The following is a 25,723-nucleotide window of genomic DNA, read 5'->3' on the forward strand; positions in this document are numbered from 1 at the left end:
TAACTTAAGTCCGACTGATCACATGACACTGAGCCAGTAGAGGACCACGCTTGGCTCAGTCTTCACCTGGCTCTATCTGGTCAGACCTGGAATCATCTACGTCTCTATGACATGTCAAAAGTTTTGAGAAACGACAGTGACACTTTATTTCATTGAAGCTTTTAAACATGTTAAAAGACCAAATAAAAGATTCCAGAGGGAAGTGTTTTAATAATAAAAAATAAAAAAAACTGAACACAAGAACAAGAGGACACAGTGAGAGATTTGTTGGGGGACACATCAGAAGCAACGTGAAAAAAATATTTTTACTGAAAGAGTAGTAGATGCTTGGAGCAAACGTCTAGCAGACGTGGTTGTAAAATGTACAGTAACTGAATGTTAACCTGCTTGGGATAAACCTATATCTATCCTAAGACAATAAGAAAGGAAATACTTAAAGGGCGGAGTAGATGGACCAGGTGGTCTTTTTCTGCTGACAATCGTCTATGTTTCTATTTAAGTATACAGTATAAAATCAGACAACCCGTTCAGCAACATTTCACATGCTAAATGATATATAACCGGCACGTCCACCGTTTTTTGGGGCTGTCAGATTTACCTCAGTATGAGGTCGGAGAGGAAGACGTATCCTTGGCATATTCTGAAGTCATCCAGAAGCGTCTGAGATACATCACTGGAGTCTTTAAGAAAACAGGAAAGCCCTGCAAACATCTCCACAATTTCCAGCGGGGACAGATCATTTGACTGCTGCATGTTTTGGACACATGTGGCCAGGCATTCTTTCTCTGTAGGGGAACAGGTGACGTAAATTCAGTGACATGGTTTAAAATAGACACGTAGCACCTATTTTAAAAAAAAGTGACACTTAATAAATGAAGCGTGTATCATCTGTCTTCTTGTAGGCTCTGGGTAAGCTGTCCATGCTTTCCTCTGAGGAATGACTCATTCCCTCCTGTATCCAGGACAAAGGAAATGGTGAAACTGGCTGATCCGCGGAAAGATGAAAACCTCAGTTTTATTTCTCCTTTGCACATGAACTGCTTTAAAAAAACAAATCTCCTAAAACTTGCAATGCAATTAAAGGGGTACTCTGGCAATTTTTTTTTCTTTCAAATCAACTGGTGTCAAAAAGTTTTATAGATTTGTGATTTACTTCTTTGTGAAAATATCTCGTCTTCCAGTACTTATCAGCTGCTGTATGTCCGGCAGGAAGTGGTGTATTCTTTCCAGTCTGACATAGTGCTCTCTGCTGCCACCTCTGTCCATGTCAGGAACTGTCCAGTTTTATATGGGGATTTGCTACTGCTCAGGACAGTTCCTGACATGGACACAGGTGGCAGCAGAGAGCACTGTGTCAGACTGGAAAGAATACACTACTTACTGCAGGGTATGCAGCAGCTGATAAGTACTGGGAAAACATTTAAATAGAAGTAAATTACAAATCTATATAACTGTCTGAAACCAGATAGTTATATAGACATCCCTTTATAGTTATCGGACATCCCTTTATCAGACATCCACCTGAAGCAGACAATTTTGAAATATCTAATATAAACTAATCATCAATTAATGAGTTGTAAGGCTCAATAGCTTTCATTAACTGTACAGGGAGACATATTCTGTACCTGGATCAAATGCTGAAAAGATTAAGGTTCTATTAATAAAGGAGAACTATAGGACCAAGTTCATACAAAAACACTGAATAAAGCCAAGAAAGACATCGACCATCACGTCCCAAAACCTACTGCAAATTTTAGTGCAAATAAACATAAAAATAATATAGAAGAAACAGATTACTTCAGCTCATAAAAACCAGTCAAACATTATGTATCATTAAAGGAAACCTATCACCCCGGCTGCTGGGGTGAAGGCCACCCGATCCCCCGCTGGAGCCCCTTATACTTAACCCTTCCACAAAGTCGCAGTCCCGGGCCCTGTCCTGCGCTCCAGTCATTCTCTATGGGCGCCGAACTCATCTCTGGCGAGCGCGCGCACGGCTTCCGAGGGGGATTTCTTGGTGGCAGGACGGGGTCCTGGACCGCAACTTCATGAAAGGGGTAAGTATATGGGACTTCAGCAGGGGATCTGGCGGCCTTCACCCCAGCAGCCGGGGTGACAGGTCTCCTTTAAAACAACCAACGCGTTTCGAACCTGCCTAGTTCTTAATCAGGTTATCTGATGAAAATGTAGTTGGTATGATAACCATCTTTAGAGTAGCTGTAAACTATGTCTAATGTCCATGTCCATGTAGACATACTTCCCAAGTATCAGACATAGTTGACAGCTACTCTAAAGATGGTCATCATACCAACTACATTTTGATCAGATACCATGATTAAGAACCGTGAATGTTCGAAAAGCGTTGGTTGTTTTAAAGATACATGATAAAATTTTAATGGATTTTATGAGCTAAAAGAATCTGTTTCTTTTTCTATATGTTTACCCTGGGATCCAGGAGCTTCACCTTTATACTCTATAACAGCAACAAAGGCCAAGAAGCATGAACATATTGGCTGGGTGCTGCTGACCATTGTCTCCATTTTTCTATATAAAAATAATATTTTTTTAAAAAAATTGCACTTTTTTTTCTTTTTTCCTATTGACTGCAATGCACATATAAAACAGCAATAACATGTCTGGGATACAGCATTATACTATGGAACTATGCTGTAAATGCTCCAGGGTTTTACAATGTAGGACACATGAAAGAAAACCCCGAATTCAGCAATGCTAAAGCAAGTAACAGAGGAATATGTTAAAATTTTATATGTAAAAGTGCACTAGATATCACATAAAATGTCTACCAAAAATGAAAGCACGCAAAAAAAAGAATTAAAAAAAAAGGGAAAAGAAATGCAAAAGAAAAGAACTAAATAACAATCAAAATCTCCACATATTTTCCATGAATATATTGTGCACGATGTTAGATTTATGTCATTGAGGCAATTTTTACTGAAACGTCTCCCCCCTCGCACAGCTCTTTAGCGTCAACTGACAACACCAGCACACCCCTTCCTCCAGAAACCCATACCCCTTCACTCAGCTCTTATGTTAGCTGTCAACACTCTTCACTTTGGGGTTGTCAATAAGAAAGCTGCTTATCTTGGCTCAGGCAGCACAATAAGATCTGTGGGTTTGTCACTGACCCTCTGTCTAGCAATGATACTGTCCGGCTTCATTACATGCCATAGCAGGAAACACTTTCAGTAGAGAAGTACAGATATAATAACTGCAATATTTCATAATGTATCTTTATGGTAATACATATGGCTTAAAGAGGCACTGCTGCAAAATGTGATCACAAGTAGTTTTATATTCCCTTTAAAATATATATATATATATATTTTTTTTTTACCTTTTCTTTGTTTAAATCAACTTTTATACATATGGCCACTAGGTCTGCCTTCACTGCACATGGGTAAAGCTACTACGTGTTCACATTCAGGTGCAGAGAATCCTGGGTGTGCTTGCACTGTATGGTCAGCTCTCCTGTCACATAGCACCAAAACCTCTGTAACCACACAGTGCCATTATAGTTGTTACATAACAAAGAGCATTGTCTCCTGGTAAGCTGCAATAGCTGATAATAGAATTAGCAAAGGTTAATATTATAATTAGCCTAAGTTAAAGGGGTATCCCACTCATTTTCAGTTTCAAAAAAACTTTTCATATACTGGTGCCCATAGTGTGACTAACAATTCATTCCATACTTCTTCTTCATAATAATAATAATAATAATAATAATAACTATTCAGTCTCCTTACCAAAATTCTCAGCTGCTGCTTTCTTCTGAAGACACAAAAAAGTTGGAGCTTTTCTCTCCATCTCCCCTTCCTCCAACCTCCCTTCCAAGATGGCTGATGAAAAAATGTCCCTGGCCGGCCGTATCTGTAACTTTGTAGCAACTTTGTAATGCCAGGAGGGTTGATCACAGTGAGTTCACTAGCAACTTGACCTCAGTGTAACCCTCTTAGAATCACAAAGAAGCTACAAAGTTGCAGATGAAGCCTGCCAGGGATGTTTAAGTCAACCTTCTAGGAAGACATGGAGGAAGATGGGAGATAGAGAGAAAAGCTCATACTCAGTTTTTTCGTGTCCTCAGCAGAAAGCAGCAGCTCAGAATTGGGAAAAGGAGACTGAGTAGATAATAAGTATGGAAGGAATTGTTAGTCTCACCATGGGCAGCAACATATGAGAAGTTATGTTTGAGCGGAATAACCCTTCAATTGCCCTCAGTTTACATACAACCTTCATGATGAACAGGTGTCTTTCCTTGTTTGAGCGCACTGGGACTTCCTGTGTTTGGTCTCTTTTTTTAAACAGAGAAAAGACCAAATATCAGCAAAGAGGGAGTATATGTATAACATTGGCCATATGTATCACATTGATTTAAACATAGAAAGCTTTAAAAAAAAAAACAAACGAGCGTATTGCAATGTTGTTTTTATTAAAAAAGATGTCACTCTCTAATAAAATAAATGCTAAAAATAAAAGGTAAATAGATAGGGTCTATTCAAACACATTTAAAAGATCAGGTTACTCACCATGTATATATTTTACTACATTTAGGCTAAGTCCATGTCGGGAAATGGTCATCAAGACTTCACCAGCACTTTTTCTCCAAGGAAGGTTGTAGGGAGGGCACCAGGATGTTATTGCACTGAACAGGAGTTGAAGGTCATCTTTTTGGGCCAGCTCCTCAGCTGGAGATACAAAGCTACACAACTTCACTAGAATCTACAGGGGGAAAAACATTTGCATCTTTTTCAGAATGGAAGAATATATATTACATGCATGATTATATAAAATAGTTGTATGTATAAGTAAAAGTTAGTTACTCAAGTGTTTTAAATTGGTACTTCCAGCAAACTTTGTATAAAATCAATAGTACAAGCAGATGTAAGAAACTCTATAATATATCTTATTAGAAGAAATGCCTCTTTCTCCCCTTATCAGGCTACTTTCCTCCATACCCTTCCCTTCTACACCCATTATCTTTCACTCTGCAAAAGAGCTTGAATTCTTATGACAAACAGAAGTATCGTGATACACCTGCCTAGAAACATCTATGGAAAGGGAAGGAAAGGCTGGAAAGAGCAGAACAAGACACCAATTTTAGACTTCTACCAAATGGCAGATTCACAACAGTGAACAGTACTGCTGTTTAGTGCATGAAGAAGGTTTTCACCACTCCAATGCGGTCCGCAACTTCAGTATGGACTCTCAAATAGAAGTCTATTGGAGCCTCCGCATTTGCGGAGAACACCTAAGCACTCTGCAAAACCTTCTGCAATTTTGTGACATCATTACTTAAAGTGACTCTGTACCCACAATCTCTCCCCCCAAACCACTTGTACCTTCAGATAGCTGCTTCTAATCCAAGATCTGTCCTGGGGTCCGTTCGGCAGGTGATGCAGTTATCGTCCTAAAAGACAACTTTTAAACTTGCAGCCCTGTGCCCAACAGCTGGGGCTTGTAGTATCTGTGCCATAATTTTGCACCACCCCCTCCGTCCCTACTCCCCACCCTCTTCATCATTAGGAATGCCCCTAGAACATTTTCTTCTGTCTGAACATTGCACAGGTGCCTTAACAATCCAGCCCATGTTCAGTATTCACACAGGTGGGGAATAGGACACAATCTGCCTGGGGCATTCCTAATTATGAGGAAGGCGGGGAGGAGGGACAGGAGGTTGTGCCAGCCTAATGCATACACAATCTACGCCCTGGTCGTTGGGCACGGGCCTGCCAGTTTAAAAGTTGTTTTTTTAGGACAATATCTGCATCACCTGCTGAACGGACCCCAGGACAGATCTTGGATTAAAAGCAGCTATCTGAAGGCACAAGTGGTTTGGGGGTCAGATTGTGGGTACAGAGTCGCTTTAAGTTAAGCATCCTTCTGGCTGGTTGGGTGTTTTTCTATGTTCATACTGCTCTTTAGTGCCCTCCATGCTGCTGCCACTTTTCATGGTGTGCTACAGGTATGGAAGTGCAGGATCTCCTGTTTTGTGTGTGTGCAGAGTATGGCAGACACCATAGACGTTAACATTTACCCACTGACAATGAAAAATCTGCAATGAAGAAATCTGGTGATCAATGTTATACAATACATGAAATAGTGCTACTCTAATGTACCATATGACCTCTATGGTATTTTTTCCTGATGTTAAAGGAGTAGTCAGGTGAAAAACCTTTTTTTTTTTACTAAATAACACACATTACAAAGTTATATAACATTGTAATGTGTGCTATTTATGTAAATGGCCCGCTTACTCATGTTTCCACTCCCCGACGCTCAACCCGGAAGTGTAAATACTGCATACTCACATAATTACTGTCAACCCCTTCAGTCCCGGCCGCCATCTTGGGACGATTACATCACTGTTAAGGAGGCCGGTCTGACTGCTCTAGCCCTCCCTCATGCCAGCCCCCCTCCAAGTTATTAGCTGCTCAGCCACAATTGGCTGAGCACAACAGAAGACGTCTGGGGCTACAGCCAACCAATCATGTGCACCGGCAGCCATTGAAAGTTCTACTAAACAGCGGCATTTCCAGCCACTCACTGCACAGGGAACTGCAACACTGTTCATTCCAAGTGTGCACACAATTTGGAAAATTTCGATGTGGAAGAGTTTACATGGGGAGATCATCAAGGAAGGGGTTATATAGATTTGCTAATGGATCTTGATAGAAATGCAATCCATTTTCCTTTCCATCAGTTCAGTTTCCCCTAATCTATTAGGAAATCATCATTGAACTGTTTGCATGGAAAACTTTGCCATAATGTAAATATATATATATATATTTTTTTATTTCTTCACCTCATGACATTGTGGTTTGTAATTAGAGATGAGTGAACCTGGAGCATGCTCGAGTCGATCCGAACCCGAACTTTTGACATTTGATTAGCGGTGGCTGCTGAAGTTGGATAAAGCCCTAAGGCTATGTGGAAAACATGGATATAGTCATTGGCTGTATCCATGTTTTCCAGACAACCTTAGAGCTTTATCCAAGTTCAGCAGCCACCACTAATCAAATGCCGAAAGTTCGGAACAACTAAAACCCGATTCGCTCATCTCTATTTGAAATATGTTTTGCTCCTTGTTTGATCATTCCATCTTAGAAGATATTGCAGTATACAGAACACATTCCGGGAGATTAGACAACAGCACCGCCAACTGCCTCCTGGGAGAAGTGCAGCTACTAGCAGAGAAACATCTAGAAAGTGGGTGGAGCTATGTAAATGAGCTCTACATAAAAGCTCAGTGGTGACAGTAATTTCCTGAGTACCACGTTAGCTGTGGTACAATCATCAGAGGGTAACTGAGGATATTTTTAGGAGCCAGCTCACCAAGGACTGACTTAGTGTAACAGAAGGGAGTTTTAAGCAAAGAAGCTTATTTCTTATTATTTTCATTTTCTTCCACTTTCTACTTTAAGAAAACTGTAGTTTGCGAAATTCCGAGTTCTTTTTCTTAAAATAAAGTAACCAATCTGATGGCTCAAAATGTATTCCAATCCTGGTCAGATTGCCAAGCCAGGAGTCTACCATGCGTCCGGACCACAGAAGCTGACTAATAACAAAATCTCGGTTTTTCTCTGTTAATATAGAAGCTTCAATCAATAACAATGCCGCGAGCTGAAGTTTGGTTTCCGAATATATAATTTCCTTTTAATATTAGCAAAACAAGGATATTCAATAAACCCCTGCTACAGAATATAATGAAGATAAAGTTCTTAAACTGGGGATGAAAATCCTCATTTAGACGGGGGAATGATCATAGAGGCAGATGGCTTATCAAATATTCTATTAAGAAATTGCAGTGGGGATATTAAACAGATCGATAAGTGCTGACGCCAGATGGAAATAACTATTGCAAAGGCAGCAGTACACATAATGATTTCTAATGCAGATTCAGATAAAGGGTTTACTCCAGCTCAACCCAGACCTTGGTATTCCTGGTACTGCTCCTCCAAGTGCTATAGAGCTAAATCACTTTACTGGCAATGTGCCATGGAGTCAGACTCTCTGCACTGCAATGTTCTGGGGATGCAAATCGTGTGTAAAAAGTACATGGGTAATAATAAACCGCACACTCCATAAACCTTGTAATGTTTTCTTATTTACTGCTGTAAGATTCTGAACATTTTCTGCTTTTCCTGTATTTCTCTTAAAGGGGTACTCCGGTGTCAGTAAGTTATATAAATCTGTAATTAAAAAATCTCTTCCAGTATTTATCAGCTGCTGTATGTCCAGCAGGAAGTAGTGTATTTTTTCCAGTCTGACACAGTGCTCTCTGCTGCCACCTCTATCCATGTTAGGAACTGCCCAGGCAGGAAAGGTTTTCAATGGGGATTTGATCTTGCTCTGGACAGTTCCTGATGGACAGAGGTGGCAGCAGAGAGCACTGTGTCAGACTGGAACAAAATAACCACTTCCTGCAGGACATATAGCAGGGGTGTCAAACTCAAATACACAGTGGGCCAAAATAAAAAAAATTGGACAGTGTCGCGGGCCAACCTTGATAATTATTGAAGCGCAAGTGCGTCGGTCCTGTCACGGTCAGTGGTGTGCATCTCCCAGCACTGTGCACTATGATAAATGACATGATAAATTGCTATGATATGATTAAACCCCAACCCATGTAATAGCCAACCCCCCCAATATTGCCCCATGTAGTAGCCAACCCAAGTAAAATTGCCCGACATAGTAGCCAGCCCTCCCAGTAGTTCCCAAATAGTAGCCAGCCCCCATGTGTCCCATATAGTAGCCAGCCCTCCAAAATAGTCTCCTATAGTAGCCAGCCCCTGCTAATAGTCTCCGACAGTAGCCAGCCCTCCCCAATAGTCAGCTCTCCCCTGTTGTCTCATATAGTAGCCAGCCCTCCCCAGTAGTCTTATATAGTAGCCAGCCCTCCCCCATAGTCTCTTATATAGTAGCCAGCCCTCTCACATAGTCTCAAATAGTAGCCTGGCATATTCACTTCCTGGATAACATGGTGATGTCACTTCCTGGATAACATGGTAATGTCACTTCCTGGATAACATGGTAATGTCACTTCCTGGATAACATGGTAATGTCACTTCCTGGATAACATGGTAATGTCACTTCCTGGATAACATGGTAATGTCACTTCCTGGATAACATGGTGATGTCACTTCCTGGATAACATGGTGATGTCACGACCCGACTCCCAGAGCTGTGCGGGCTGTGGCTGCTGGAGAGGATGATGGCAGGGGGACAGTGAGGGACACAGGGCACTGGAGGGACACTGAGCATCCTTCTGCCATCATCCCTCTGCACGCACAGCTCTGGGAGTCGGGTCGTGACATCACCATGTTATCCAGGAAGTGAAATCACCATATTATCCAGGAAGTGAAGCCCTGATGCAGTAGTAAGTGCAGGTAAAAAAGCACTTTTTGTGCATTTCTCATAATAAGTGTATATTAGGGATTTGTATAACTTTAGGGGGGCAACACAATACTTTAATAAAAATTACAAATCTATTTAAATTTCTTAAATCAGTTGAGGTGCAAAGAATTTTTTTTTTCTTCAAATCCCAGTGATAAGGATACTATGGTGCACTGACCCTAGCAATCGCTGTTCTGTAGAAGTTACATGATCATGGGCAGCAAGCTGAGACATAGACAATAAGGGTACAAACCCTCATACCGTATACGCAGCTTATTTACTGCTGCGATACGCAGCAAATACGCAACAAATACGCAGCAGATTAGATCTAAATAACTGAACACAGCATCAAATCTGCACCACCAAATCTGCTTCAAATCTGCTGCGTTTTTGCTGCGTATCTGCTGTGTATATGGTGTGTGGGTTTGTACCCTAAAACTCAGAAACAGAAAATGGATGCTTAAAAACACAGAATGGCACTGGTATGGCGTTTCCAATTTAAAAAAATGATTTAGAGACTTGAACACTTTGACAATATGTATTTATGGTGAAGAACTGACATCAACAGAAGTGCTGCCAGAGCCATAAGGGTTTCTGTAAAAGTATACAGCGTGCATAAAATATATAAAAGCGGAGCTCCATGTACATATGAAGGAAGGTTTCCACTACTAACAAGACCTTACCTAATTTAAAACAACTGTGAAAGTCTAGGACATATGATAAAAGGTCTAAGGGCCTCAGAGCCCTATAAAATGGGGCAATTATCAGCTAAACAGATCAGCTGATCGGATAGTTCTAACATGCTGAGAATCATTGGCTACTAGTCACAAATCCCTGTGCAATGGGGGATGTGGAACTGCATGTATCTTGCTAAAACAGACAGATCAGAAGTGGTGACAGGTCCTCTTTAATGTCAATTACTGTTTTTCCCCCCCAAAAAAACAAAAAACAGTAAGTGCATTATTTTCAGGATGGAAAAAAAACTATGAATAGTTGGTATGGCTGGTTCTTCACTTATCCATACAGTCAACACCTTAAAAAAAAGAAAAAAAAATATTCATAATATTAATGAACAATGGCAAAATTGCAGGTTTTTTTTGTTCAAAAAAAACATATATATATATATATATATATATATATATATATATATATATATAAAATGTTATGGGTTTGGTATGTTATGGCTTTGAAAGCAGCAGCGCAAAAACAAATTATTTTCTTAAGAGACATGTAAAAAGTAACGGCTCAGTCTGCAAAACACAAACCTATACAACCTCTATGTCAAAGGAAAAAAATTTTAAAAAAAGGTTACGTCTTGAAAAACAAAAAAAACTGCTTTGTCATGAAGTATCAAACTAAGGGATCGACATAAAACATTCCATAAAACAGTATTAGCGAGCAATCCAATCCAACCGTAAAATAGCAGTAGTAATCCAGCCATTACATTTGGAAACTTAAAAGGGCAAGGGTACAGTAATTCTTGTTACGTTTAACTTTCTCGCAGATACACATTAATGAAACCTGGTTGACCACTAATAGAAGAAGTTTATTTTGAAGGAAACGTCCCTCCGGGAAGTAAAAAATCATTACACACATGGGGGTGTGGGGGGGGGGGGGGGGGGGGGAAGATAGGAAAAAAAAACGGGGTATAGCCACCTGTCCTGGTGCCTGCACAGAGCCACGCCACGCTCCTGGACCCGGCTGTCTTCTGAGCTCCCCTCCAGTTACATCACAGCCTTGCTGACAGACGCCTCATTCAGCCAGTTAGTGACCGGGGCAGGACACCGCTGCAGTCACTGATTGGCTGAGCTAAATCCCACCAGTATGTGATGTGGAACCCGGGTGGTGACATACCCAGAACCAGGGAGATGTTGACAGCTGGCGGGGAGCTCCATGATGCAGTGTAGTGCAGGCACAGGGGGTGGTAAGCATAGAGTCATTTTAGTTTCCCTCCACCCCCTGCTCATAATGATTTATTTAGTTTCTTACATTTCCTTCAACTATAGATTTATGCAAAGTTTGTTGAAACGACGATGACCATTTAAATACAAACACCAAAAACACAGAAACACATAAAAAGCACTCTAAATGACATGTAGACACTGATTATATGGAATTTTTTTAACTCTATTAAAAGGGGTTATCCAGTCAGGTTCGATGATCCCCCCCTCCTAGAGTCTAACAAATAGTTCCATACTTGCTATTATATTTTCAGTCTCCTCCCAGTTCTAAACCTGCTGCTTTGTGCTAAAGACACAGAGTGCCAGCTGTTAACTCAGTCTCCGCTCTTACCTCCCTCCTTCCCCCTCCCTTCCAGGATGGCTCATGTAAATGGCACCCCTACTGTCTCTGCACTCTGTGATGCCAGGAGGTTTAGTCTAAGGTCAAGTTGCCACTGACCTCACTGTGATTAACCCTCACAGCATTACAGAGTGCAGAGACAGCTGGCCAGGGACACAGTTTATGTCTTTAGCAACAGGGGTGGGAGATTCAAAATATTTTTTACCTAACCGGATTACCCCTTTAAAGGTGAGGTGCCCTTGTATTGGTTGTGACCCTAACACTAAACAGGCCCATTTCCCTTTGAGATACTATCAGCTGATAATGACCACTGACTCACTCCTTGGTCTATTACATGTGACAATATTGGCACCTGCATAATAGGCCCTTAAAGAAGATATCAGTCGCCCGACATTTCTTTCAAAAGAGTCGGGGAGAAGGCGGCTGAACATAACTACATGCACCTACCTCCCAGGCTCCATCGCTGGTGTTTGCTGTCGGCCCCTCCAGTTACCGGACCCCTGGCCGCTTCCTGGTCTGAGCGTCGTGTCAGCTCCGCTCAGCCAGTCAGTGACCATAACAGGGTCCCACCTTGGCCACTGATTGGCCGAGCGGGGCTGACATGTCCAAACCTGGTCCCCGCTCAGAACAGACGGATCGGGAACCTAAGGGGCCGACAGTTCTGGAGCCAGGGAGGTAGGTCCATGTAGTTATGTTCAGCCACCTCCTCCCCGGCTCTTCTGAAAAAAATGTCCGGCCCTGTAACCAAATAAGATGGTATTTTGTTTGTTTTACTTTGTTTGTGTTAAAAAAAAATAAATGGAAAGAACTTAATAAAATATATTGAAACAGAAAAAAATGTCCGGCCCTTTACATCTCCTTTAAGAGGTGCAGAAATTCGAATACAGTCATTATCTTAACTGTCCTATACTGAAATAAATAAAGAACACAACCTAAAAATGAGTGAAGCTTACAGAATAACGCGGTCGTTCTGGAGATCCACTTTAATTATGTATTTATTTCCTGATGCTGTAAGGTAAATGGAAATTCATTCTGTACCTGTACAAAGACTTTCTGCAGCAAGGCTCTGCGCTCTGCCAGGGGAAGCTCATTCTCTGCTCCTCCGGGTACCTCAGGCACATGAGGGAGGTCAAAAAACAGGTAGAGGCATTTAATCAGGGTGGAGGGCACCGACATTGTCGTCATGCAGTCCACCGTTTTCTAAGGGAAGAAAAGGAGAATCTATACAGTATGGTAGCCATTTTATACATTACAAGATGCAGCTTCTGTAATTGGAAAAAGAATTGTACATTGATTTTCTATGTAACGGACGGCTTGGCAATTTAGTGTCCATTTACTACCTAGATTATATAAAGACGCTACAAACAGTCTGTACTGATAATTCAACAAATCCCATGGCTTTCTATACATCTATACACTTTCTATAGAATGTGGTTCTACAGCTTGTAAAATTTAGCACTGTGCAAAAGACCATGTAGAACGCTGTCTAAAGGCAAACATCTCTTAAAGGGGTAGTGCGGCGGTAAAGAATTATTCACAGAATAACACACATTACAAAGTTATACAACTTTGTAATGTATGTTATGTCTGTGAATAGCCCCCTTCCCGTGTCCCGCCACCCCCACCCGTGTACCCGGAAGTGTTGGTGCATTATACATTACCTGATCCGTGTCGAGGGCCGTCCGCCATTTTGTGCCAAACGTCATGTTCGGACGGCCGGCCGAATCCCTGACGCCCGCCCCACCTCCGTGTCACAACTGTGCTCAGCCGCGATTGGCTGAGCACAGTTATGCTCAGCCAATCGCGGCTGAGCATCAGATGACGCTGCAGAGGGTGGCCGGCAGAAGAGGGTCACTGACTGAAGATCAGAGACGAGTCGGCACGTGACAGGTATGTATAGCGCACCACACTTCCGGGTACACGGGCGGGGGTGGTGGGACACGGGGAAGGGGGTCATTCACAGACATAACATACATTACAAAGTTGTATAACTTTGTAATGTGTGTTATTCTGTGAATAATTCTTTACCGCCGCACTACCCCTTTAAAGGGAACCAATCAGAACAATTGTGCTGATATGGTTCCCAGCAGCACAGTATAGATCTACTGTGCAGCTCGGGGAGCATACCAGTCGTGGCTACAGCATATTAGTCGCGGCTACAGCACTGGTATGATGTTTTTGTAGCGCTGGATAACCCTTTTAATTTTCCTGTATTCTGACTAATTTCGACCTATTTAAAGGATCTGCCTTTTGTTATTGTAATGCATAGCTGTGTCATCCACAACTACAGTATAATATAACCATTAGAGGTTTGGGTTCAGCTAAAGAAGTTGGATGCAGCTCTAAGACTGCCTGGAAAATGTGGATACAGCCTATGGCAATATCCTTGTTTTGTAGGACTCCCTAAGGGCCCTATTCCACCGGACGATTATCGTTTGCATAATCGTTAACGATTAACGATCTCAAACGACCGCTATTGCGAAAGACCTGAAAACGTTCACTCATTTCCATGAAACGATAATCGTTACTTATGATCGTAATTGCGATCGTTTTCGCTTAGCTATTTATTCGCTATTGCGTTCGTATCTATTGCGAATGACCGAACGATGTCTTATTCAATGCGAACGTTTTGCGAACGAGCAACGATAAAAATAGGTCCAGGTCTTTTAAAGCGATCAACGATTTCTCGTTCAGTCGTTAATCGTTAACTGCATTTTAACCGAACGATTATCGTTTAGATTCAAATGATTTAACGATAATCTGAACGATAACCGTCCGGTGGAATAGGGCCCTAAGGCTGCATCCAACTTTTTCAGCCACTGCTCGAGGTTTTCCCATCTCTAATAGCCATATCAACAACAGATAACACAGCACAAGTGACAGGGTACAATTGGATTTTATTGTATGGCACAAGCAATAATGGTGCCTTGGATTACCACAGGAGACCATCTTGAGATGAGGTAAAGATCAACAAGCGATATTGCCTTACAGACAAGTCCAATATGGTGGATTTAAGGTTACCCAGCACTACAAAAACATGGCCACTTCAAGAAACAGCCCCACTTCCATCTCCAGATTGGGTGGGGTTTTGTAACTCACTTCCATTGAACTGAATGGAGCTTAATTGCAAACTACACCTGAACTGGAGACAAGAGAGGTGCTGTCTCTGGAAGAAGGTGGCCATGTTTTTGCCGTGCTGGATAACCCCTTTAAACCTAAAGTAAAAGGTGTTGGCAAAAGGAAGGGAAAGCCATCCAAACAATCACTCTAGATGTTGCCATGCGCTGCATTTGACACTCTCCGGAACCACACTTTTACTATGTTCTGGGGATTGGTGGGTGTCCCAGCAGTCGGATCAACACCAATCCACAGGGTTATGTAGCCCTGTTGTTGGGGTAAGGAAAAAGCACATACCTGCCCCGATGAGGCCAAGAGATTAATGACTGTAAGGAGCATCCAACCTCTGCTGGTCTCTTCACTCTGGTTAATCTCAAGGAATTGGACTATGGCTCGACTTGCAGCCTCTAGAAAAAGAGATGGATGGAACATGATCAATTTGTTCCATATCATTTAAACACAATCTTTATGGTCTACAGACACAGATCCAGACATGGAGGATCTAGGTTATGATTGATTGAATGACTGTCTGTATAGATGTCTAGATCGACGACAAAGACTTTTTATGTTTCTATACCAGGTCTTCCAACATAAACATGGTAGGAGACTATACAGTTCTGCGCTAATCCACTGTTTCAATTCAAGTATCTGTTCCTGAAATCTGAGTTTTCTTTGATGCATAAACTCCTTAATATTTAAATTGCAACACAGACTACAAAAGGTTGTGGAATTATGGAAATCACTGATAAGCAAATGATAAAAAAATTAAACCAAAATATTAAAAACATAGGAGCTTCATAAACAACAAACGCGCCAACACACTTTGTCACACTTTGTCTGGCTCATAGCCCGATGCATCTTCTAATGATGCCTGGTGTTTAAAACCATAGGTTTAGTATAGGAAGTCCAATTTCACATGCAGCACATAATGGATCACTATGCTTCATTCTTCTAATCTCATGATTAGAGATGAGCGAACCTGGAGCATGCTCGAGTCGATCCGAACCCGAACTTTCGGCATTTGATTAGCGGTGGCTGTTGAACTTGGATAAAGCCCTAAGGCTATGTGGAAATCATGGATATAGTTATTGGCTGTATCCATGTTTTCCAGACAACCTTAGAGCTTTATCCAAGTTCAGCAGCCCCAGCTAATCAAATACCGAACGTTCGGGTTAGGATTGACTCGAACCCAAACCTGGTTCGCTCATTTCTACTCATGATCCATCTGTGCACAGGTACACCTCTAAATACCTCTTGCCGTCATCGGTCGCGAAAAAATATTTGGGCAAAAGGGAAAAAGGTGTGAAAATTGTGGAGACACAGGCACTGATCAGTATCAGAAGATTTAGTTCAGCTCCAGGAAATTCAACGAGCCAAATTATGACAGTATATTTTTTGGGTAGACAATGTGTTTTGAGGGACAACCCTCTTCATCAGGTTCAGAGATGTCACAGCTTTCTTCCTCGGCAAACCAATATCGGTGACCTAGTTTGTGAAAGCGCAACAGACAGACCATAGTTTCATGCGACTGCCTCCGGTGAGCGGCACTATACAGTGGTGCCTTGGATTACAAGCATAATTTTGTACCAGGACTGTGCTTGTAATCCAAATCCACTCTTAAACCAAAGCAAAACTTCCCATAAGAAATCACTAAAATGCAGACAATTTGTTCCACACCCCAAAAATAATGATTTTTTATTCTGAATAACATGTAAAACAAATGAAACAAAGATTTAGGGTACTATTACACGGAACTAGGGATGGTACGAACCCGAACCCTCGGTAATGATTCCCGCTTTCTGCCATAGGCTGTATCCCAGTTTTCCAGGCGGCCCTCCCGCTGTATCCGCCCGCTGCACGGAGCGGGCAGACAGCGGGAATCCGATGCCGAGCGTTCGGGTTCATCCTACACGGAACGATAATCGGCCCTATTCGGACGATTATCGCTCCATGTAATAAATACAACTATCAGCCGATGACAACGATCATCAGCTGATCGTTGATATAGGTTTGGACCTATTTTCGTTGGGCGCCGACCGCGTACCGCTAAGTGTAATAGCGGTGCGTGGCCGGCGACTGACGATATACATTACCTATCCACGTTCCAGGGCTGCTGCTGCGGTCTTCTTCTCCACGGGTCCCACGCCCTCTAACTTCAGAGTGGCCTGTCAGCTGACAGGCCACTCTGAAGCTAGAGCGCGCGGGACCTGTGGAGAAGAAGACCGCAGCAGCAGCCCTGAAACGTGGATAGGTAATGTATATAGTTAAGCAAGGGCTGTAAGGACATCGGTAACAATGTTCTGCAGCCCTTGTTTAAAGATTATCGGGCCACGTAATAGGTCCAGTAAACGAGCGACGGTCTAGCAGATCGCTGCTCGTTTACAGGTATTATCGGGCCCCCATCGGCCCGTGTAATACCACCCTTAGAAAACACTGGATATGTGATATTATAATTTACTGTACTGTAGAGCAATCAGCATGTGGTGTATAATGTATAGTAACTGCATAAACCTGAAGAAACAGCAGCAGTTTGTAGATACAGGATGGAACTGCAGATCCCCATAATGGCTGAGTGTGAGTGCAGGCACAGTATAGCAGCAGTGTGTATAGCTGAGTGTGAGTGCAGGCACATTATAGCAGGAACGGGAACACAAGGGCTAACACATTATAGCAGGAACATTATAGAGGATGGGAAACACAAGGGCTAACAGAGACTGCGGGAGCATAAAGGAATTAGCAGGGCAGATGTGGGCACAGTATAGCAGTACTCTCTGTCTGGGGATAAAGGAAGAAATTACCCCCACAGTCCTGTCCTCTGATGCAAGCCCCAGCCTGAAGTGGATCTGCTATGATTTGGAAGGTGAGGGAGACTTCCTGGGTCATAGTACAGTGCTGTAGACCACCCTGTTCAGGCCATGCCCCTGCCCCACATCCCACCCAGTACAGGGAGCTCTTAAACCAAAGCAATGCTCTTAAACCAAATCACAATTTTGAAAAACTGTGAGCTCTTAAACCAAAACACTCTTAATCCAAGTTACTCTTAAACCAAGGTACCACTGTACTAGCAATCGCATTATCTACTCTTCTGCCTGCTTTATTACATTATAAGCACCACCCAATATTTATTTTAGCTCCTTTTCTATAAACTCAACTATATGGACAAGCAACACTGAACAACTCCGACATCTCAGTGAACATGCGTAGTGATAACCCAAGGTTTTTAAGTTTAAGGATTCTGTCCCTCTCAGGTGGCGACAAGTGACAAAACTTGGTATGTTGACAACCAGGAGGGAACACACATTCATACTTTACTAAATTGATCCCATTTCTAAAGATTCATGTGGCAAAAAAATGGCTGTCTTTTTGTACCACTGAACCCCCTTACCTGCTACAGATAGGAGCAGCTTGAAAGTTTAAATCATTTGCAGATATGAGCGACGCCAGCTTGATTTCCACAACCTTACAGCTTGATCTTATTGGCGCTTCAACTTTAAGGCTATGTTCACACAACGTAAAACTACGGCCGTAGTTCTCGCCCCAGAACTACAGCCGTAGTCTTGAGGGGTGGAACATAGCCTTGTTTTCAATGGGATCCCGGCCGGAGCGTACACACATTGTATGCGCTCCGCCCGGGATCCCATGCGGCGCCGGAAAAAACTGACATGTCAGTTTTCTGCGGGCGGAATTCAGTGAATTCCGGCCGCAGAAAGACCTGTCAGTTCACACAGTGAAGCAAGCGGCTCCGGTCGCTTGCTTCATTGTGGGCTATGGGAAGCTCTGATGCGGGCGCGCGCTAAAAGATCACCCAGGCAGTACTTAAGGGTCACGGAACGGCCGGGTGTTCACGTAGTGTGAACATAGCCTAAATGTTGAGGAGCGTAAAATTCAGTCAAGAAGATTTCAGAGTCTGGTTGATATTATGCTGAATTGTTTTAATGGAACCCAATCACGATATTTTCTGACAACAAACCTGTGGACTTATTGGATGCTCTCCTCCGTATCTCAGTCACCATCAATCTGGAAACTTGTGTAGTAAACTGTAAAAGGTCCGAGAACTTTTCAGTCATCGTGCTAGGAGGTGCACCTCCAAAAACCTAAAAGACAAAATAGTAAAAAGAATACATTACATTTAATCGGGCTATCCCAGGTGCCCCTATTAGTGTTAAGCAACCCTGTCAAAATTTTCAGGATCGGCAACGTTGTCCGAACCCGAACGCTCAGAGTTTCATTCCTTGTAGCTACAGAAGTTAGATGCCACCCTAGGGCTGGCAAGAAAACATGGATACAACCTATAGCTCTATTCATGTTTTCCAGGACTCCCTAGGGCGGCATCCAACTTCTGCAGCCACGGGGAATCAAACGTCAGGCATTCAAGTTTGGATATTGTTGCCGAACCTAAACATTTTGACAGATCTGCTCAACTCTAGTCCCTATCAATTAGACCTCAGCATTGCCAAGAAGCAGATATTATTTAAATTTACTAATTATCTATATTGTTCCCTATTCCATATTCTACAGCACATTCTACTCCCGTTAAAAAAAAAAAAAAAAAAAAAAAAAAGTTCTCCACAATGGTATTACACACTGCAGCTTTAAAAAAAAAAAAAATAGTCTTACCCTGTTAAATACTGGAAGCATCATGTAAAGCTTTTCTTCCTGTTCCTTCTGAGTCATGTGCCTGGCAGGATGGCAAAGCTCAGTAAAAAGCCGCCTTAGATGCATCAGGCCAAGTGCGTTGTCCTGCGGACTGCACTCCTCTTGCCGAGGCCGGCCCATAATTCTCTTCACCATATTCATGGTTGCACTTTTGTTAATGCAACCCTCTCACCTATAGAAAGATAAAGAAAACTTGTTTCATTGAATGCCAGACTGTATTGAAGGTTTGTGTTTGTGTGCATATACATATACTATAAAACAGGAGGAAACCATGATATACTGTATTTACAAGTCAGGATACTCTCATACATATTAGATTGCTGGTAAAAGTCATCCATGGTAAAAAAAAAAAGTGTACTTGTCATTAGAAAACAAGAGACATGAGTGATCAGACCGCAACCTATCAGGAGAACCAGTAGGGAAAGGATGGCCATGCATTCTTCTCCCTACTCTGTGTCCATCCAACCTGGACAACCCCATAGACTTAGGGTGGTATTATACGGGCCGATGGGGGCCCGATAATACCTGTAAACGAGCGCCGATCTGCTAGATGGGCGCTCGTTCACTGGGCCTATTAGACGGCCCGATAATCATTTAACAAGGGCTGCAGGGACATAGTTACTGATGTCCTTGCAGCCCTTGTTTAAACTGTATACATTACCTGTCCAGGTAGCAGGCTCCTCTTCCTCTGTGCTTCTCCCCGGGTCCGCCCGCTCCAGCTTCAGAGCGGCCTGTCTCAGCTAACAGGCCGCTCAGCCAATCACTGGCTGAGCGCCTGTGAGCTGAGACAGGCTGCTCTCAAGCTGCAGCCCGCGGGACCCAGGGAGAAGCACAGAAGAAGAGGAGCCCTGCAACCTGGATAGGTATGTAATCCTCTTTGCATATTATCGTTCCGTGTAATAGTACCCTTACATTATGCGGCTGTCCAGTTCACATAACACAGTGCCAGGAGAAAGCTGGTTCTCCTTATCGATCACGGCCTAAACAATCAGACCCAACTGATCAAAACTTTTGACATATCTCCAAAAAAAAGTACTCTCTTAAAGCCTCTTTAGCTTTACACAAGTACTTTCTAGGTGTTTTCAAAAGTGATACCTGTTCACTGTGCGGACTCTCAGTAGACTGCCCATGATCAACTAGGAACTGGAAATATTTACCTAGCTAGGTACCATACAACTTCTTTGGGCTTTATGCATTGGATGGATGCTGAAAACAGACTTTTAAGAACTAGAAAAAAACATACCCACTATACAGGAGGTGTACAGGACTCTTACATGTAGAGAAGATATAGAGACACTAATGCAGGGCTTCCTGATGTCAAAAGAAAGAATGATCCTTTAAAGCTTTGTCAACTCATTCCTTAAAGGAATTGTCCAGGAGTTACATAACAAGGCTAATTTCAAAAACTGTGCCACACTTGCCTACAGGATGTGTGTGGTATTGCATCTCAACGTTATTCATGTTAAAAGGAAATGCTGCCACCTCTGTCTGTGTCAGGAACTGTCCAGAGCAGGAGAGGTTTTCTTTGGGGATTGGAGGTGGCAGCAGAGAGCACTGTGTCAGGCTGGAAAGAATACACCGCTTTCTGCAGGACATACAGCAGCTGATAAGTACTGGAAGGCTTGGGATTCTTAAATAGAAGTATATTACAAATCTATATAATTTTCTGAATCCAGTTGATTAGAAAGAAAAAAAGGGTCCATGGCCCTATTGGTATGTAACAAATCATATCACACAACCCATAGAGAAGTCTAGTTCCTGCAAAAAAAATAAAAAAAATTCTAATTCTCAAGACGCCATTACTAACATATGAGTATAAAGTAATAATACTGAACCCAGTTCTCAGGCAGATGTAGGAACTCCTGATGTTAGCAATTTGGAATTTGCCGCTATCCTGTTATAAATCACACAGTAGTCGGAGGGCAGATGTTTCCCCAAGATTGGTGTAAAAGGTGTTGAGCATATTGAGAGTTCTAAGAGAGCAGAAGATACCTGAGGAAAAGCAGCTGCCTAGGATCAAGCAGAGCTGTAATAAAAGCTTAACTTCTGCCCAGGACATGACTTAGTGCCACGTTACATTTGACCCAAACAGCTGCTTCCCCACAGGTTCTCTAGTATAAGTGCGGCCTGACGAAATAGGAGCTATATACTCCCCACATATTACTCTACTATGCGGAAACAGCAATCACACGATCCCCAGTTTTTTCTAACTTCATATTCAGGACATATAACAAGGAACACATACCACTTAAAAACTAGTTAAAATAGGGAAAGGTTTTAGCATATGTAATGTAAATGCTAATGTGCGCCTCCCTATAGCGAATTCCAGCTTGATGTAAATTATTATTTTAGTTGCATTCTTCTAAATGTGTTATAGTGATATCAACTCTTGGCATTCCTACAGCGGAGTGCGAGTCCGTAATAATGTACGTCTTCTCATCAGCCCATTACCACGGCAAAAAGAAGAGCTAATATCCTAGCCCGCTGAGAGCCCCTCAGCATGTCTACAAGAACTAAATTATGCTGTCATAGCCAATAAATCTCAAAGATGAACACACAGGACTCTCTTGGATTCTTTTCTTATTGAACGTAAGATATATACGTACTATCTCCAAGAAATAAGGGAGGATGAACCAGCACTTTTAAGTCAGGATACAGACGCTACACCAAATAAAAAAAAAAAAAAAAAAAAAAAGAGTCCACTCAGATTCTTGGGCATTTGAAAATACATAGGCATGTGAGAGGTCGGTGAAGTTTGGATCTCATTTGTTAAAGAGTCCACTCTAAGGGCCATATTACACATCCTAATTTTCTATATAAGCAATTGCCGATCTGCTAGATCGGTGCTCGCTTACTGGACCTATTACACGGCTCGATGATCATGCAGTAAGGGCTGCACAGACATACTTAAGAGATCTCTGTGCAGCCCTTGCTGTATATAAAAAATAATAAAGTTATACTTACCTGTCCACGCTCCCCATTGTCCTCCTTCCTGTTCCCCGCCCACCGCAGCTGTCGCTAACACTTCTGAGGCCATTGCGGCCAGTGATTGACTGAGCGGTCTGTCACTGCACAAATTGGTTAGGAAGTCTCAACGGTGACTGTGGTGAGCGAGGAACAGGCAGGAAGAAATGGGGAGTGTAGACAGGTAAGTATAACGTTATTATTTTCTATACTCTTTCCTCAGCCTCGAACCATGCACCTCCTATTACATGAAGCGGTGTATGGTCAGCAGCCGATGACTTTTAAGCTTTCTGCTAGACGATTGGTCTCTCGGCTGATCACTGTCTTTATTACACAGAGCAGTATCTGCCTGATTGGGCACGTAATCGCCCTGTGTAATAAGACCCCAATAAGTCTGTTACTTATGTCAAGGTATAAAGGTGATAACACTCACATAGGATTGGATAAGATACGCACATTATTACTGTAATGGCTTTACATTTAAGTGTTAAATGCAGAATCACTGTGGTTTTAGGACAAAAATATACTTGACAAAGCAAAAATATTCCGAGAAGTGAAGTAAATGATCATGTGTCTGATTATTCAAATGTTCTCATCTGTCTGGACCTACATGGGATTTATAATTACTACCTAGCACGTCATGTTTTTCTTAAAATACGTACATTTTTACTAATGACGTGAGTGGAGACTAGTATGGTATGAAGGTCTATGGGCAGTCCAAGGGGGGCCCAAAATTAGAGCTTATGGTGCAAAACATGGCACCCCTTATAGGGTCCTCCCGGAGGTCAGCCAATCAGCGCGCTGTGGTGGGGAAGCGCACTGATTGGCTGGCCGCTGGGAGGCTCCGAAGTAAGCAGGAGCGTATGCTCCGGGGCTGCAGTGGATAAGGGCGCTGAGTTTAACATACTCGCAGCAGGATGACAATCAGTTGCCCCTAGCAACCTATCAGATTCCATCTTTAATTTCCCACAGACTCTTTGGAAAATGAAAGGTGGAATCTGATTGGTTGCTAGGGGCAACTGAGCCAGTTTCACTTTACACCATGTTTGATAAATCTCCCCCATTGTTTTTTTTTTTTTTATGAATGACCAGAAAGGCTCCTACTCACTTCTATAGAAGCATCTGCACAAGCACAGCAAGACAGCAGCAGCAGTGTAACCAAAGGCAATCCTCAAGGTACAACAAAAGGGACCTAAACTACTTTATATACTACGTGTAATGCTAATGCCTCAAATGTAGAAATGTTCTCACCTTTAAATCATGTTTAAATTGCACCCATAAACTAGCCATACTGCAATGTATTACTATTCTGTTGGCCTGTATTAGAACAAGTGGTATGCCTTTCTAAAGGTAAATTTGCAATTGAAAAGACAATAGAAGGAAGACACTGCCTAATTACCATAAGTACACAATTACAGTCATGTGGGGAGATAAGTGAATAATAGCACAGAATTAATTATAATGTTTAAAACACGACATCTGAAGACAAGAGTGGGCGGCAGCAACTGGTCTGCATGATATTTTTAGTCCTCGTAGTCTGGAAAAGCACGGAGCAGTATGTCTGCTGCAGGAAGGCTTGTTATTTTATTAAGGTCTGCTATAATTATACTTAATCTGATGATAGACTTGTTGCGTTACTGAAGAACACTACCAATAACATCCAACTGGGCTCACTCCTTTACGTTTCATGTCCATGATACGCCTGTACCTATTCCCAGAGTACAATGTACAACCCATGATCCTTATATACTCAAGATATTAATACTGTACATACTGGTAGAATAAATAGGGTAAAACCAGAACCCCAGGAATCAAATGGCGAGAGCTCAGGTTTGGAGAATGTTACCGAATCAATACGTTTGACAGGTTTGTTCAAGAGTTCTCAAAAGTGACGACGGTCGAAGTGAAGACAGAACAGATCATATCACACTACCATTGCGGTCCTCAATTCACACCATGGCTTCTATAAAAACACATGAAGAATTATTTTTTACCTATGGACATCAAACTGGTGTAAATTAGAACTGGCTCAGTTGTCCCTAGCAACCAATCAGATTCCAACTTTCATTTTCCAAAGAGTCTGTGAGGAAAAAAAAGTGGAATCAGATTGGTTGCTAGGGGCAACTGAGCCGGTTCTAATTTACACCAGTTTGATAAATCTCCCCAAAAGGTTTCTATTCTGAGCTAAACTCACAAGGGGGCGAGTCAGCAAATCCTCTACATAGTTAAAAATTGCCTAAAAAGAGTCCTTGGAGCAGAATGTAGACTTTTTGAAGTGCACTATTATCAAGAAGACAATAAATCTAAAAAATTAACTAAAAAAGTGACATTTTTATTTACTTTATTGCCACTGATCGAGAGCAAAGGTGACAGTAATTCGTCCGTTCCTTTAGTACAGTGTAATAAATGGTAAAAGGGCAGCATTCTGTAACCACTGTCTATGTTCTGGTTAGCCTGACTAAATGCTATTGTATTTCCAACTAAACAAGCTGGGTTTAAGCACCCCAGCAAAAACGCATCAGGGGATTTAAAGGAGCTGTCCAGCAAAAAATTTTTATTAAAGTATTGTATTACCCCCCCAAAAGTTATACAAATCCCCAATATACACTTATTACAGGAAATGCTTATAAAGTGCTTTTTTCCCTGCACTTACCACTGCAGCAAGGCTTCACTTCCTGGATAACATGGTGATGTCACTTCCTGGATAACATGGTGATGTCATGACCAGACTCCCAGAGCTGTGCGGGCTGTGGCTGCTGGAGGGGATGATGGCAGGGGGACACTGAGGGACACAGGGCACTGGAGGGACACTGAGCATCCCACTGCCATCATCCTCTCCAGCAGCCACAGCCCGCACAGCTCTGGGAGTCGGGTCGTGACATCACCATTTTATCCAGGAAGTGACATCCCCATGTTATCCAGGAAGTGACATCACCATGTTATTCAGGAAGTGACATCACCACGTTATCCAGGAAGTGACATCACCACGTTATCCAGGAAGTGAAGCCTTGAAGCAGTAGTAAGTGCAGGGAAAAAAAGCACTTTATAAGCATTTCCCGTACTAAGTGTGTATTGGTGATTTGTATAACTTTTGGGGGGCAGTACAATACTTTAATAAAAAAAATTAGCTGGACTTCTCCTTTAATGCAATTGATGTGTAGAGCAACTATAGGGCTTGTGCAGGGACAGCTGCCCTTCTTAGGTCTGGTGGCTCAGACACCTCAGGGCAGATGCCATCAAAATGTGTCCGCAACAGCAGAGACACCGATACCAT

The 25,723-nt window shown here is 42.3% G+C and overlaps 1 protein-coding gene across 11 annotated transcripts in view; it reads right to left on the reverse strand.

Moving 5' to 3' along the window:
• WDFY3 (WD repeat and FYVE domain containing 3) overlaps positions 1 to 25,723 on the reverse strand; it is a 230,262-nt gene that overhangs the window by 123,051 nt on the left and 81,488 nt on the right. For all 11 annotated transcript variants that reach the window (XM_069978200.1, XM_069978202.1, XM_069978204.1 and 8 more), the window contains 6 exons: positions 19,447 to 19,657; positions 18,800 to 18,923; positions 15,127 to 15,236; positions 12,751 to 12,912; positions 4,545 to 4,737; positions 599 to 785 (listed from right to left, as the gene is read on the reverse strand). In XM_069978200.1, the coding sequence (XP_069834301.1) occupies positions 599 to 785; positions 4,545 to 4,737; positions 12,751 to 12,912; positions 15,127 to 15,236; positions 18,800 to 18,923; positions 19,447 to 19,626 (956 nt within the window). In that variant the 5' untranslated portion in view covers positions 19,627 to 19,657. The remainder of the gene's footprint in view (positions 1 to 598; positions 786 to 4,544; positions 4,738 to 12,750; positions 12,913 to 15,126; positions 15,237 to 18,799; positions 18,924 to 19,446; positions 19,658 to 25,723) is intronic.

Source organism: Dendropsophus ebraccatus, chromosome 7 (genome assembly GCF_027789765.1).
Source record: "Dendropsophus ebraccatus isolate aDenEbr1 chromosome 7, aDenEbr1.pat, whole genome shotgun sequence".
NCBI lineage: Eukaryota > Metazoa > Chordata > Amphibia > Anura > Hylidae > Dendropsophus > Dendropsophus ebraccatus.